This window comes from Mugil cephalus, chromosome 4, assembly GCF_022458985.1.
Source record: "Mugil cephalus isolate CIBA_MC_2020 chromosome 4, CIBA_Mcephalus_1.1, whole genome shotgun sequence".
NCBI lineage: Eukaryota > Metazoa > Chordata > Actinopteri > Mugiliformes > Mugilidae > Mugil > Mugil cephalus.
The window spans coordinates 13,652,585-13,669,129 of record NC_061773.1 but is presented as its reverse complement, the minus strand read 5'-3'; the positions used below and the strand labels follow the sequence as shown (position 1 = coordinate 13,669,129).

Below are 16,545 nucleotides of genomic sequence, written 5' to 3'. Positions count from 1 at the left end.
TCATTGGAGAATGAACATTGGCCTTCTGAGGGTGTCTCTAGTAACGGGATGTTGCTATTTGAGGGGCCTTTTTGGGTTCTATGCGTGGAGAGGAAGGGCCTCTGTGGATCAGACTTGTTCCAGTGCGTCCCACAGATACTTGATCAGTTTGGGATCTAGTGAATTGGGAGGCCAGGACAACACCGTGTGCTGTTCTTCATGTTTTTTTAGACTTTAACGATCCACGAGGAAAATTACTTCCCAGTAGCTTCGTTGTACATGTACATAAAAGTAAAGACTCTTAAAAAACATGAGAAAGATCAAATAAAATAAGATTAGATTCAAATGAAATACAAATAATTATCATCTAGTAAAGTAAACAGTGTGATCAAGAAAATTTACAGAATTAGCATTATGAGCAAATATACAAAAGAAGTAGGTGAAAACAGTGTCTAAGGTGATGTGGTTGTTTGGCCAGTTGCCTAGCAACAGTGGTGTGGATTGTGTCGTATGGCGTTTCCTTGTCCACTGAGGGAGGGATGTAAACGCCAATGGAGTGTGTCAACCCATTGAGTCCCGAAGCCGGACACAGACGTACTGTGGTCAGTATGAACCAGTTCCCAAAGCACTTCTCATGACACACTCCCTCTGGGTCAAGCGCACACAGTCCATCCATTCTGCTGCCAAGGACCTCAAGTTCCCTGTGAGTACAGACGACACCGCCGACCCGAACCTCCTTCTCTGCTCCTCCACCTCCAACTCCAGCCTGGCATCCTCTGCGCTTCCTCTGAAGTTCAGCGGGAAACTCAGGAAGACAGCGCTACCAGCTGATTTCAGGAACACCCCACTGGACACAGTGGCCGCTCGGCCGAACTCCACAACCAATGAAACAGCGATACACAAAAAGTCCAGAAAAAAACTAAATAAAAACAGCACAAACAGGCAAAAACGACAGAAAAACACTGGTTTAAGGCACAGAAAAGGCACAGAAAAACAACTAAAAAAAAAAAAACTAAGAAAAACTTAAAAAGGCAAACATCACAAAGCTACCAGCAGCCATGTTCCTAAACCAGATTTTTTGTGTTTGTGTGTGTGTGTGTGTGTGTGTGTGTGTGTGTGTGTGTGTGTGTGTGCTGTATCAGGCTGCATCCTGAGCAGAACATTGCATTGTCACAAGATGGTCAATGTAATTTACTTCTCCTGTCAGAGGCATGTGATCACAACAATTGTGCATTCTATGTGAATAGAATAGAATGACTTGATAACAAGAATCAAGAAAATACAGTTTGTGAGACAAATCATCACGTGCATGAAAATGGGCAAAATGTACCATAGAACGGATCTTTTAAAAGCAGTTTACGTTCAAACTTCCTGGGCTAACATGCTTCGATGCAGTAGATGACGGTATACATGTGCAAAGACGAATAATGTTCGTAGTTCATCACTTAGATGGCCTGACTGACATACTAGGAAATGTGGTGAGAATCGTGTACAGTGTATGCCACTTCATACATGGCCTCTGTCTTTTGCGGTTCAGCGGTTTTTGCCAACCCCTCCCAGTGAGGAAACAGTTGTTTATCTCTTACACACAATTTGACAAGCATTGCATACAGCAGACTTAAAACAAGAGAGAGAAGATATTGCGGAATAGGGTGTGGAAAGTAAGATGAGTCAGATATTCCTCTTCTCTGCTTCACCTGGTTCCCTCTTTGTCTCGTTACCATTGTCTGCTGCTTCATTAGCCAGTGTTGCCTCATCACATGGCGCTGAGATCATTTAGCCCTCATCAGATAACCACAACCTCCTTTCAACATGCTTTCTGTTCCTTTACTCCCCTGATATTAACAATGTCTCGCTGGAGCTAGCGTGCTTTTCCCTTTTGCGTACCGTAGTTTCTTGCGTGCCCTTTGTGTACTATAGTTTCTTGTTTCATTGCTACAAGCAAGTAAACATTTATGCCTTCACATTGTTTTCCTCCTAAGCTTCTTTGCACTAATTGGAAACCATTGTCTTCGCTGACAGTTTCCTTTCTGATAAACTGTGCCAACGAATGCGCCTCCTTGCGCCTCAGATTTGAGTGTGCGTCAAGTACACGAGGGAGTGAGCTCGTGTGGGATACTCCACCTTACAAAAAGCTTTGTGCAGCACCGCTGAACTGAGATGTATCTGGTGCTCGTCATTAGTCCAGCTGATGGCTCATTGCAAGGACAATGTGCCCAGGAGGAAAAGGACAGAGATCAAATGAGCTGCTAGTCTCCCAAGTCTTGTCTGATTAGTGGCTCTGTCCAGACACTGCACACTAAGGGGCACCGACTCTGGCCTCCACGTCCGTTTCAGCACCAAGAATGATGCAAGACAAAGACATTCACTTTTCTGGCACTCGGGGGCATCATTTCCTATGCTCTTATCGTCCGCTGAATACCCTGCATCATGAGCCAGGTTATCTGAGAAGCTGATCACAGCACGGAGTCTGTTTGGACACGGGGTTCAGTGAGACGCCAGCAATAAAGCAGACACACTTCGGTCCTCTCACTAACGAGTGTTTGAAAAGCAAGCATGGAGGCGAGGAGGTAACTGGCAGCTCATGTACAATATTAGAAAGCAATTTAAAAAATTTGATTCCTCTTCATCTTTCTTTTTATACAGACTTGGTGCAATAACGCGCAAGTACAATAGGGAACGTTCTTCAGTTTTGAGGGAGCAGCCTAAACGGCTCGTGAAGACGTTACCATTGAACAACAACCGCTCTAAAGACCGGGAGGTTCTCAGAGCTTTTAACATCACAGTGACTAGCGGAGACAAAAACATTCCAGAAAAAAAAATGCGTTTCAATAAAAGAAGGGAACAAAATCTGTCTTTAGCTCATGCGGCCATTGTAAAAAGACATTACGCATCCTGTGATGAAGGAGCTGCTGCTCGCTTTGACTGAATCACAAGTTTGCACCACAGACTTTGTCTTGTGAAGCGAATTAACCATACAAGCACCAAGCCAGACGAGGGGTTTGTTTTGTGTGTTCATTCAGTCTTTTATTTTTAAGAGGATCAGATATCTCACCCTCGAAGCCTCTTTACTTTTTGCCACTACACCAGGGAAATGCAGAACCAGTGCGCTGCTTGGGAAAACGAACCGCTATCACACTGGAGACCCCCTTTTTTTTTTGTCTGGTGTCGACATTCCCACAGGGCAATAGTTTCATATTCTAATTATTATTGTTAATATTATTTTGGTATGAAAAATAACTCTTAATTCTAATGACTTGAGGGAGATTTATTTCGCACTCAAGTGTGTGAGTGTGCGCCAGTGTTAATGATGGCATGCGTGTTGAAGAGTTACATGTTCACGGATTCATTTCTAGCACTTAAGCAAATAATTGGCTTTTGCTGTGACTGCATGATGTCCCTACAAATAGACACATTATAAATAATTTCCTGTACTACTCTCCCATTTGACCTTTGTTTATGTTGAGATAATGGTAAGATTGGATTTCTTTCGCCTCCTCTCAGTGTGCTGTCCTTTTCGCTTTGCGAGCCGTGTTTACCATTACCGTAATGTCATCTTTAACGCCGCTTCATCGTATCAAATTCACGGTCGCAAAATTTTGAGAACGATACCACCAGGTTGAACCCAGAAACAACACAAACTGTTTCTCCTCTTGCCTGTGCTGCTGTTAATCCATTTATATTGTTTTCATGTGAGTGGCTGAGGCTTGGATGTATCACCCTGTGGTGTTCAAAGTGCAGAAAAAATACATTTTACAAACTTGTTAACAGCGTCTCTTTCCAGAAATCCTGAACGGACGACCCAGGAAAATCTATTTTAAATGAACTATTTTCCGTCTGCCTAACTACTCTGGCCCACCATGTCAGTAGACACGAGGTAATGGACATTTACCCATCATGAAAGGCTGTCTTCTCCGTCAGCCTTGAATTTGCCACAGCAGTAGCACCCACAGCTTTCGTCTTGACTCCACCTGTTGCAGTTCTTTGTCTGTGTGCGCTTTTTCAAATATGACTGAGCAAGATTGAATTCCAAACGTCTGCCTTGTAGTCCGGCACTGCTAGTGGAACTGATCCCGTTGTCCCACCGCGCGCCACGTGCGCTAGCTAACATCACAGCACAATCCTCTCATCATGGGTAGATGCAAGCTTCTTTCCACCAACCGTGCAAACCGGCGGTGTGATACCTGGACCTCGACGTGAAATGACTCACAGCAGCATCTGTGACTTCTGGAAAGAGACATTGCCTTTAAATGTTTCTGATTTATTTGGGTTTGTCCATTGAGCGCCACAAGCTGAGCGCCATCTAGTTCCATTATATTTTTTAAAAAAAAATACAGAAATCTCCTAAATTCGATACAGTACAATTCAATTCAATTCAAATAACTGTATTTATCTCCAAGGGGCAATTAAAAAGCACACTGAGCAGTCAAAGGCAAGTATAAAAACATGAATAGCTTAAAGTGCAGTGCATCGGAGTCCAGTCTTCCTCAGGCTCAAGCTTCCTGAGAGAGGAAGGTTTGAGGTTGGGTAGATGGGGGGTTGAGTGGATTGTTGTCCCTCAGGCAATGTGTCAGTAATGGCTGTGAGTGAGCAGGAGGACAGCCCTGGGGACAAAGGTTGCCCCCCTCCCCTAAGTCCTACACCCTTCCTCGTTAAAAGAACTGCTCAGCAAGCCGACCGGTCAACCGCACGAGCAGTGACCCGGTGCCCGACCCCGATATCTTCAAATCTCTGCCATTCACATCAAAATAATGTAATTGGATCAAAAGCCCTGCAGGCTACAATTCCACATGTTCCGATTGCCTTCTAAAGAGCTGCTAATTAGTCAATATTTGTTGAGCTGAATTCTCTCGTGGAAGCTGCTTTGACTGTTTTGCCGCTTTGCCCCTTCTACTCTGACAGCAGGGGTAATGTTACAAATGTATCACAGATACAAGGTCACCTTACAGAAAACAGCAATGCATAAAACATCAGAAGAACAAAGCAGACAATGCAATGATTTAAAAAGTATATAGCGATAAGATAAAAGGGAATGCAGGTTTAATGGAACAGGTGTGTTGTGAGTCTGGATTTGAGTGTTGTCACCGAGTCTGTGTTTCAGATGTGTCAGGTGGTAGTTGAGCAACAGCAGACAGGTAGTGCAATAAGTTGGGTGGCCGTGATACACTAAAACGTTTCATTTTTAGCTTATATGTCATTTGAAATACAGCATATTAATCAGCACGGGTGATGGAAGCAACATGAATGCCTGGAAAGAAGTTTCGTTCTTAAAGTGCCCCTGTGTTTTTTTTTTTTTTTTTTTCTGCTTAATTAAAGCTGAATTATCGCGACCCCCATGTGTTATTTTTAAGTAGAGATATAAATCTTGAGTGTGAGCACAATAAAGGTATCAAATCCTGTCTGCACCGGAGACACACCGAGACAGAAAGATAAAGCAGTGGAACATGAGATTAGTTGTGTAGAGTAAATGAGAAAAAAAAACTGAAGCATTAAATATTAAATTACAATTTTTGTTCTCAGTTCTTAGTTCAGTTGAAAGAAGAGACAAAGTCACCCTGGGAACAAGCAGTAGGAGTAAATATGTTAGTGTGTGCTTCCTTAATTAAGCTCAAGCATGTCTTATTAAAAATGGCCCATGCCACATTAAGGATTAGAAATTTGTATTTAGGCATGAAATGAGCCCTGTGCTGTGTGCGCTGTATGGGCAGATAGTGTTACAGCAGAGCTCAAATACATTTTTTTCTTGATCTGCACGAAACCTAGGAACATTCGTTTGAGAGGAGTACATTAATCCCCATCACGTGTCTTAACCCTTCACCTCCTGAATGCGCGGATCAAAGTAAAATTCTTAAAATGTTTTTTTTTTTTTGTTCATATGGTGAGCAGCGCAGACCTTAAGTGTGTAAAATCCTCAATGTCTCTTGGTGAAATCAATCATTCACTAGGATCTTGCTTTAACCTTTCAAATTTGTCCCACGCAGTAATCCCTCTGCGGATTTCTGCTTTCAACCAATTTCTGCCACAGGACAGTTCTAGTGATAAATTTTCTCTCGGTATGAAGGCAGAAAATGCTTTATCATAATAAACTCACGCGTAAAATTTATGAAGAAAACAAAAACCTTTTGTCTATTTTAGCATTTTGCCAAATTCAGCATTCTGTTTTGTGCTCACGACCTGCTTGATGATTTATGCGTTGAATAACACTCCCCATATATCCATCAACTAGCAGATGCAGATGGTGGCTCCAGTAATCTGGTGGATAAGGAGTAAAAAAAAAAAAGGAAAAAAAAAGAAAAAGGGGGAGTCTGTGAAGCTGCAAACATATGCAGACTCGTTATGTCCAGAGTGGCCTTGATGTCTTTTAAGACCATCTGTTTTCCAACTTGTGTGCCCTTGTGAGTCGAAACCCATCTGTGATGAAATCAGAAAATGGCAAAAGTGTTATCGGACACAGGTTTGGTGGATAAAAGTACATCATTAGGTGAATCAGAGATGTGTACATTACTCTAAGCCTTTCTTTATTTCAATTTAATTCAGGTCAGTTTTATAAAGTGTTTGTGCCACAGGCCGTATATAAATATGAACAATGCGTCCCAACTTCCTTGCATTGGCCAAACTGATGCTGTTTTCCAGACGGTATGCACGAACGAAATGCATCTTCTGCTGCATTTTTATTTTATTCTCACAGTCCTAAAAAACATATTAGAAAAATTATACTTGAACATGCATCAGTTTTATATTAACCACCTAAAATGAATGAACCCATCCCTGAAAAAAAAAAACAACACAGAGGAGGTGGAGCTTATGACCTATACTGCAGCAAGCCACCAGGGGGAGCTCTACTTTCTTGGTTTTACTTTTGAGGAGTTGTTCCACCGTCCATCTAACAGTTGGCACAGATTATGGCACAGTACCATTCGTGTCACCATCTAGTTAACTGATAATTCATCATGCATGCATGTGCAGAGTGTGGTCAGAAGTTGCACTCACAGTGAGTGAGCAATGAGAAGTCAAACTCAGCAACATTTCAATGGGACTGTGTAAGAAAGAGGGCAGTTTTACTCATTCCACCTCTCTACCACCACCCTACACACACGCGCGCACACATCTATAACTCACATAGACAGCCACTTAATTACATGCTGCCACACAGTCTGCATTTTATTCTTATAAGTTATATGGACTTTGACATAATACATTATGAGTGTTAAGTGCAGTCACCCTCATTTGTTGGAATTATGCAATTTGCATATCAAGTAACACGCACAAAGTGGCTCAGGGTGACACAAGGCTGCAGTACCCTGGAGGTCAGATGGGCTAAACAGTGATTCACACAGAAAAAAAAACAAAAAAAAAAAACAGGAGCTCTGGCACACTTAGTGAATAAAGTGTGTCAAAGGAATAATGTAGACAAGAGCATAGTCTCCGCCGTTGTGTAATCGTGCACATGTAAGGACATTAGCTTCTATAAACTTGTATAATGTATTTAGGTGTCTGTTGACTTTGGTCAAGTCCAAGCCCAGGCCATCATTGTTGCATCATTCTACAGCTCTTGTTCAAAATCTTACAGCCGGCTGAATGTCTGATATAAAGAACAGCGTGAACATGGAGTCACGTGTCACACAGTGATCAAACAGATTAAGGACCAGCTACACAATGATGTTCCTCCCTTAGTGCTGCATCTCATTACCTGCCCGTCCTTGATGGAACTCTTTGAAATGCGGTTGAAATCACTGTATTACATAATGCGCCACTAATTGCTGAAGTTACACAATCCTCTCTTGTGCTTGTGCTGCCTTTATAGCTCGCAATCAATAGAGGCTTTATTCGGTTTCAGGTTTAATGCCAGCTTCTCCTCTGATTGCGTGAATGTGTTTCATTTATTATTATTAATTTTATTTTATTTTATTTTTTTCATTTCAGCTCTCTTTTGTTCGCGTAATGTTTTATGAAACAGTAAAAAGTACTTTTTGGAACCGCATTTATTATAACAGAGCTAATCATTAAAAAAGCTTCTTAATTTCTCAGCGGGGTGCATTTCATGAGCATGAATACCCTTCTTTGGCTGTGACATTGTTAGTACCCACGGTACTTCTGAAATGGTTAGCATCTGAGAGTTGCCCAGAACAACCACCGTTTTCTATTGTCAGCTAATAAGCTTCATTGAGCAATTTGAAGTGCTTTGCTTAAGGGCACCTTTGTGGTAATAGTTGACGCAGTTGAGGTGACATGCTTGTTTTCACAGTTCTAGCGCCGCTCCAGGTCCATTCAAGAATCTTACTTATCTTTAAAGTTGTTTCCTACTCTATGAAGATTACATATAGCCCAGGAAATGTTTTGCCGCTAAATACAGTACCTATATAATAACCAGTATACAGTGTAGATCAGCAGCCTCCAACAAGTCTGACCCGCTTTGATCTCATCACCTTCTCACTGTCAGCCCACATACAGCCCGTGTCCCCTCAGAATGACAGCCATAATAACTATCTCTGGATGGCCTTGTCTCAGATGGCTTTAGATAACACGCTTGCATAACACTTAACTGCCTGAATTTATGTCCTGGCTGTGCCTGACCCTCACCCATGCTTCCTCCAGGCCTGCAGCTCAGCGCAGCTGGTCTGTTCCTGTTGGTGGCACAGTTTTCACAGAGCCCAGCTCTAATCCTTGTATGTAATCTGGCAGCTCCAGCAGTAGCCAATCACAACCTGTTTGTACTTTGTAATGTTGGAATCAAAATGCCTGCCGGCAGAGCGGGAGCATGTGACTGGCCAGGGAAAATATCTCCTTTGGTGATGCTGTACTTCTATACCCGTGTGTGGGCAGAGACAATAGCCCTGATTGGAAACGTGTCACGCTGTGAACCCTCACACAGACACTCATTAGCAAGCATTGCTACTGGGATCTGAAATTGTTACTTTGAAAAATAAGTTTGAACATCACACTGACAAAAACACTCAGTGTAATAATTCATGTTTCAACGGAAGTTTGCTTTGAAGACCCAGTAGCTATCACAGACTGCCGCTAAGTAAGAAAAGAACAGCCTGTGATTTTTGACAAGAATCTCCTTCATAAATGTTTCACAATTACATTGAACATGCTAAAGCCTGTTGAATTCCAGTCGCAAGTTTTCAACCAGCCTCCCAATGAAGGTTTTACATTTCTTGCTAAGTCAGTATCTGTTTAAATTAGCGTGGCGCTGTATGATGAGCCAGTCTTGAGCATCAAAGGTACGTATGTTTGCGACTCCAGTTAGCTACTAGCCTGAATTAGATGTGCTTCCCCGCTGAGAGTAGTGGCAGACAGAGGGAGGAGAGGAGCCTGTCATTTGAAGTATGAAATCCCTTTAACCAACTCCTCTGTCACTCAGCTGCCAGTGGGGGAGCCCAGCATGCCGAGCCGTAAACTCACAGGTTAAGAGGCAGGACCACCAATGCTGCATGCTGGATTTGCTTACTGAATGAAGATCAACGGTGTATGGCACATCCACAGATGTAGCCATCACTTACGGTCCTCTTCAGTCAGCAGGAATGCCACAGCAACTTCCCAACCCCTCCCCGAGTTCCACGTGGCAGCTCTTAGTGCTGCAGAATAATAAAATTTATACACAATGGATTTTTATCCCGTTGTATCGTGTTTTGTTTGCTTTATTGCGCCTTTTTTAGGTACAACACTTTGCAACACTTTCTTCTGTATTGTCCCTAGTATATCATGCTTTGTGCTCCATAAAAGCAGTGACAGCAAATTTCATCTCTTACCTCGCTGGGCCATGGTGCGTTATTGTTGTACCTTAGCACTCCCTTACCTTGCATGCCGCATACTTCTCAGTGTGCAGTGCTGTCATCCGCCTCTTTGTTACAGTAGCTCAAAGAGCTCGGAGAAAGGATGCTGTTCCTCTAAATGTCATGGAATGGAAAGGCCCTGGGTTTTACCATGTAACATCTTCCATCTTTGTGTCTACAGTATATTCCAAATGTTTCATTGTTTCCTTTGATCGTATTTTAGTGATACAACCTGTGTACATTGAACAGGGTCCTGTGTAACTTTTATTGTGAACTTAAAAGGCACATTGAGATGGGTTTTGAAGGTCATGAGAAGATGCCGCAGTTCACAAACTTGTTCAATACGGTAGATGCAAGTAGGACTGTGGCAAAGGACGACAATCACTGTAATAAAGCTGTCTCTTACGCACAAAATCAAATGTTGGTTATAAAAGTAACTTGATTTCTAAAATTTTTACTTTGAGACATGATATGGGTTTGCGTCGCATAGGGGTTGTGCCGACTAGTCAACTTTACTGCCGTGCCATGACGCGTTAGGCATCATGTTGACCAGTCGACATGTCTACATGCAGACAATACGGATGCCTCAGAGAGGACAGGTGAAGAGCCCAGTGAGTCATTGCAGCAAATTAGCAATGGTTGTGTGTGGAAATACTTCACTAAATCCTGCTTCACTAACGCTAGAGGAGGAATGGTCCAAATCTTCTACACACCAGACAGTTAACGACTTAACTACTTACAGAGAGAAGAGGCTGCACATAAACAGTTGGTTGGTGAATTTCCTGTAACTGCTATAGACGGAAAAGGCTTTGGAGGTATACAGCATTTTATTTATCATCATACAATTCGCTGTGAAGTACTATTAAACACTACTGATGGTGCTGACATACAGTATATAGGCTGAACACATCTGCAGTGCACAGTATGTGTGTACTTATAATTACATTCAGTTCTGTTGTGTTCTATTGTTGACATTGCTGCTGCGGTTGTAGAGCATATTTTTTGTCCTTGATATCAGTTAATGCACCATATACAAGAGACGGGAGCTAAGGTAGAGCTGAGAGCTTGAGAGTGTCTGACTGATGATCTTTATGGTGTTGACATGGGCTACGGTCATCCGTGTTCAAGCTTCAATAAACTTGCATAAAAGCCTCCGTAGCTTATTTTGTGTGAGGCGCTATGATATGTACCCGGGTCAAGAATGTAGATTTCACTGAAGCAAACCATTGCTTTTCTACTGTGTTTTTACTGTGTGACGTCATCAACTAGTAGACGTCGACTCCACCTTTACCACGTATTAGTCAACTTCGGAAGTCGGAAGTTGTTCATCCCCTAGCGTTGCGGTTATGCCCATTATACAAGTAAGACAATGAATCCCAGTGCTTCAACCCTCTTTCAAATAGACACATTGTGAGATAATAATATTAGGCAAATTACCACGGAAATGAAGGGAAGTGCCAAGCTGGTTCATGACAATGCGCTGATCATCTCCTTTGTTGCTGCTTGTCTAAGTCTTTAAATGAGCGTCTGAATGGGAATAAATCTTATTAAGACATTATTTGAGAGCCACATTGCTGTCCATCTTATGGAAGTGGAAGACGCGTAGATTCGCATCACAAAGAAATGGGAGTAAAATGTGAATTAACATTTCATGGACACCATTATCATCTCCTCATGAGGCACCATGTGCTGAACTTACTGTAATTATCCAGTCCTATCTTTGTGTAATATTAAACTATACAAGCTCTTCTTTATCTTTGTACATGGAGACCATAATATCTTCAGAAATTACAGTTCATAATTCATTTCTCTTCCTAACCAGCGTGAAACATGCTATTAAAAGTCTTGTAGTAATGTAGTAATTCTCTGACATTCGCTGCCCGACATTATGAGGCAGGATTCAGGTTGAATCTCTCACAGTTGGCCTGCAGTGTGTTTGCTGTATTTCCTCCAGTGAGTGCTGATGCAGCTGCAGCCTATAAATAGCCCCACCCCAGACAGGCAGAGGGAGGAGGGCTTTGGTTAACCCCCAAGACCCAGTCCTAATCTGACCCCAATAATAGGAGGCATCATTAGAAAGGCAGTTCAGCTGGCTGGTCAGGGAGGATACAGGGCAGCCTCTGTCTGGAAATATCTTGACATTGTCACATCTCAGGAGAGGCATTACACCCTGTTTTGAGCACCTTAGAAGTCACCCATTCTTCCCTATCTATCATGAACTCTTCCTTTGCCTGCTGGCCGTTCCCTCAGCCAATATCTGCTCCAGTGCACACATGGGAGGTAGCTACCTATCTATCTGTGCTTACCTTTTCTTATCTCCAGATGGTCATGTGTTGGAAACGTTTGGTGCCTCTGCGCCTCATATACATTGCGTGGCCTGGATTCAACAAAGCAGTTGTAGCAAAGCGCTGCTTCCCCAACGGTGCTTTTGCTACAATCAAAGAGTATTCATCTCCCTCTTGCCCTCCCTCTTGTACAACCATTTCGACAGTTTGGCTCCCTTTCTCTCCCACTCTCTTTCCATCTTTTTTTTTCTTCCCATAGTCATTTTTTTTATATAGCGCAAACAGGCTCTCTTGTGGGAATAGGGAGACATCCACCAATGTGCAGATTAGCTCAGATATATTACACAGGGGGTTTACAGGTCAGTCTTAATTAAGAGGTGAAATCGTTAAAGAGGGATAGATAAAGAGAGGGTGCTACCCAGAAGACCTATCTGAGGCAGAAATCTTCTTTGGTTCTTAAGGCTTCCAGACAAGCAGAAATCTGACACCTGCATTATCCACCAGGTTTTTCAAGGGGGAGGACGGAAGCAATTGTAATGCTTGTTGGATTAGATGGACTGTAAACGAGGAGACGGCCTAAAAATGTCTCCAGCTCTGCTCGGTACTTTAGGCTCGACTGATCATATTTACATCAGTTAGTCTTGTAACTCTAGAGTCAACTGCAACGTGTCTGAGTAGAGAGGAAGTGAGCTGTAGTGCAAGGGATTTGTAAACCATGTTTCCCCCTCGTGTGAAAATACAGAAACATCCGCAAGTGAAGTGAATGTCACACGTACCCCCAGGCATATCTATGTATCTGGTCTTAACCATCAAAATAAAAAATAAAAACACAAGTAAACTTATAATCCCTTCTGAATATCTAATCTGGAGGAGTGAAATTTTCTCCTGGTTGGTGGTGGTGATGTTTGAATATCTAAAGGTGGAATTCCTTCGCTTCCTTAGCTTGGCTAGGTAAGACTGCTCACACATACAGCAGTTCTGTTTCTGCCACTGGAAACGTTTTCACACACGCTGCTCGTCAATACCTGAAGTACTATGTCAACCTCTGGCTTCATAATGGCAAGGTCACTGGATTTCTAGCTCGCCTTACAAACTCACGCAGGACATTAGTCCCAAGGAAGAGCTGTAGCACCTGAGACTTGATCAACACCCGCAATCAAGCTTTCAACACCTGCCTTTAGGCTTTTGTGGTGGTGTGAGAATATGTACGACTCCAACAGAAGTCATGCCGTTGAAGTATAGTTCTCAGAGTAAATACAGTGATTTTCTAAAGGTTACTGTCGAAGTGCCTGTGCTCCGTCTCAGTTTTGTGTTTTATATGAATAAAGGCTAAATTGTACAAAAAAATATTGATGTTAGCTAATGTGCTAAAACGTTGCCAGCCCAGAACTGATGAAATTAGTCAGTGCCAGATATAATATCATGCGATCATTTGACTGTTGCCTGAGTTTCCTGGAAATCTGCTGTCGATTAGCACGATGCGTACTCGAGTATATGCACTTATATATTTAATGTGCAATCTTGGCAGTTAATGTTTGTGTCTGTTTTCTTGCTCATCTGAGTTTCACGTTGCCCTGTATTTAATAATCAATACAGCTGTAAAGAAAAAAACCCGGTATGTGTAATATAAAAGCTATTAAACGGCTGCTGTATTTACCTCGTGATGAATTGGCTCTGAATTAAATATGACTAGACGTCTTTGTTCTAGCAACAGATCTTGCGTTGCTCAAAATAAACAATCAAGAAAATAATGACGATCAATAAAGATGATTCAGCTTGCAGTTGTTTTCGCATAATGACGGGGATTATTGGGAGCCTGGCAAGAACACAAGCAAATACAAATGTGGAAAATCCTTTTGTTGTGAAGTGACACTTTCACTGTATAGTTTGTTGTAAATACTTGTCTCATGCTGTGCTAATCTGTAAAACTACAACTGCTGCCCCTCAGCTTCCAGTATCCCATGTACCAGTTTTACAATGAAATCTTTAATTTGACCGTTTTATTATTTTATTGGCTCAAAGTTTGTTATGTCCCATGTCTCTTTCATAAATTTGGAAATGGTGCGTGTTTCACTCCATATGAATTGACTGGAAGGCCTGCATACTGTAAGAAAGTTGTATGTGGTGTTTTCATTTTTTGTTGAAGTTCTGTTGAACTGATTTCACATAAGGTGTTGTACAGTAATGTCTGTCAGAAAGGTTGTCTCCCTATGGTGATGTTTGTAAAAGGACCATTTCTGTAACCACAGTGGTGGCAAACGTCTGGGTAGTTGGAATGCAGTTTTCAAACACAGCTTTGCTTTTAGCGGCTGACCTTTCTGTTCCCTCTCCCTGTCGCTCAGTGTCTACAGCCCTGAATTGATATTAAAACTCAACAGATGGCAACGATACTCTCAGGTCGTTGGCAAGTGTGCCAAAGCATTTCTTCTTTCTCGGATGACGTTAAAAAAAAGTCTGAAATCGTATGAGGGATGCGGGAAAATGTTTCAAACAAGCATCGTGACCTTTAATAGTTCAAATCCAAATCCCCAAATCCTCCAAATCTGGAGGACAAAGGTGGTGTCGACCCAGTAAGAGGTTATTGGTTACTGGTGGAAAAGGTAATTTATTTCCACACTCCTGCTTTTGGTTGTTTCAGCACTGTGGACTCCCTGTGGAGTACCGCTTAGCAAGCTAAGCCTGAGGCAGCGTGCTTCCAGAGGCAAGAGGTTATATGAGTTACCCCGCATTCACAGGGAACAACTGTTTGTTCATACAATTTAGCTTTGTCTCATCATGAGGTGACATTATACATTATACAAACTAATCATGAAATGCTTTGACATTGTTTACTTTGCTGACGGGATTGGATTGGATCAGAGCGATAGCATCTTCGCTGCCAAACGGAAGAAGGATCCCTCGACCGCTGACAATTTCCTTCTTCAAAGCAGCATTAGTGGCTCCATTAAAATCCTGCCACCCTTTTTTTTCCTTTCTGACTGTCTGTGGCTTATGAGGAGAGGAGAAATCTCAGTCATTCAAATACTAAGTGACTCCAACACTCCGTTGAATATTAGAAAGGATAGAACCACTCCATCAGACATGAGACCAGTGTTTTGAATATCTTATCCTGTTACCTCTGCAGTATCTCGTCACAAGCCATTACCTCTGCAAAAAGCAGACTGCTTGACACATACAGAGCACCGCACCGTGTCAGTCTTCATTAAGACCTAACCATATGCATGAACAGAGACCGATAGCTGCCTGAGAGACTGTCTCTGTGATCTTATCATGTCAGCAGGTTTTCAATCCCTTGCTTTCAGACACTATAGGGAATCGGCTTATCATGAATCGATGAGGTAATTGAAGGTAGGAGCGCTATCAACACTCCACTCCACGGGACAACACTTTATTTATCGGAGGAGCCATGGGGGCAGAAAATATAGGTCCTGTCCCTTCCATCATTACAGGAATCAACCTACTAACACTCTCTCTTTTTGCTTCACAGGTCACAGAAGGAGGTACCATCAAGCAGAAAATATTCACCTACGATGCAATGTTTAATACAAATTACTCTCACATGGAGGATTACCGCAGACGTGAAGACCTTGTCTATCAATCAACTGTCCGGTAAGCCGCAAAATCACTTTCCCCATTCTTGTTTAACTGTTTCAGGATTTGTTTTCCGTCACTGGTAGATCGCAAATTAATATACAGGCGTTCACCATTTGTTACATTTACTATTGCTTCATTTCCAGCCATCTGCTGTAGGTCAGACCAGGTCAAACTGGAGTGACCTGGCGAAGGGTTCAGTGTATTATAACATGACAACAAGGGGCAGTGGCAAACTATAATCAGAGTTCAGTGTTATGGATTTAACTAGCATCTGGTCAGACTGTGCGTATATTCCAGGTAGCGCCGCCAATCTCGGGCATATCATCATGGAGATGAATGTGCGAGTATGTGAAGCCTCTACGATCCGCTCCATGCGCATATGTATTCATCAACAGGTTTTTCCAAGAGACCCAGGGTCAGGGAAACAGACAGTAGTCGTAGAAGAAGGAAGAGGAGGAGTCATCAGGTTCTAGCTGGCTTGATTACATGTTTAAGGCATCCTGTGGACTGCCTTCTTTTCACCCCAGGCCCCAACAATATAGCTGGCAGCTGCCTGCCTATCTCCTTATTCCTTACTCACTCCTTTCTGGCTCCACGCCTTCTGCAAATATCACTATTCGAATGCTTTCCACCACAAAGGCTGCACTGGCTGTGCTGGCAGTGCATTGCACCTATGACTTAATTCAGAACTAGAATGCTTCACACTTTGCATCCTTTTGTAATGATCCTGCTTTCATCATTCCTTTTCATTTCATCTTCAGCTGACCGCTTTTTTCTTTTTTCTTTTTTTATTCAGCCCATGTACATTGCTACCTCATTGTATTTTTTCCCTTGCCTTCTCCCCCCTTCTTTTTCCCTGTGCGGTGGGGCTGGCCAACTGAAGATGATTTATCTGGACAATCCTACCA

General features: G+C 42.4%; 1 protein-coding gene across 2 annotated transcripts in view; it reads left to right on the top strand.

The window, feature by feature from the left end:
- igsf21a (immunoglobin superfamily, member 21a) overlaps positions 1 to 16,545 on the top strand; it is a 156,395-nt gene that overhangs the window by 76,650 nt on the left and 63,200 nt on the right. For both annotated transcript variants that reach the window (XM_047583849.1, XM_047583850.1), the window contains exon 3: positions 15,531 to 15,652. In XM_047583849.1, coding sequence (XP_047439805.1) covers positions 15,531 to 15,652 — 122 coding nt within the window. The remainder of the gene's footprint in view (positions 1 to 15,530; positions 15,653 to 16,545) is intronic.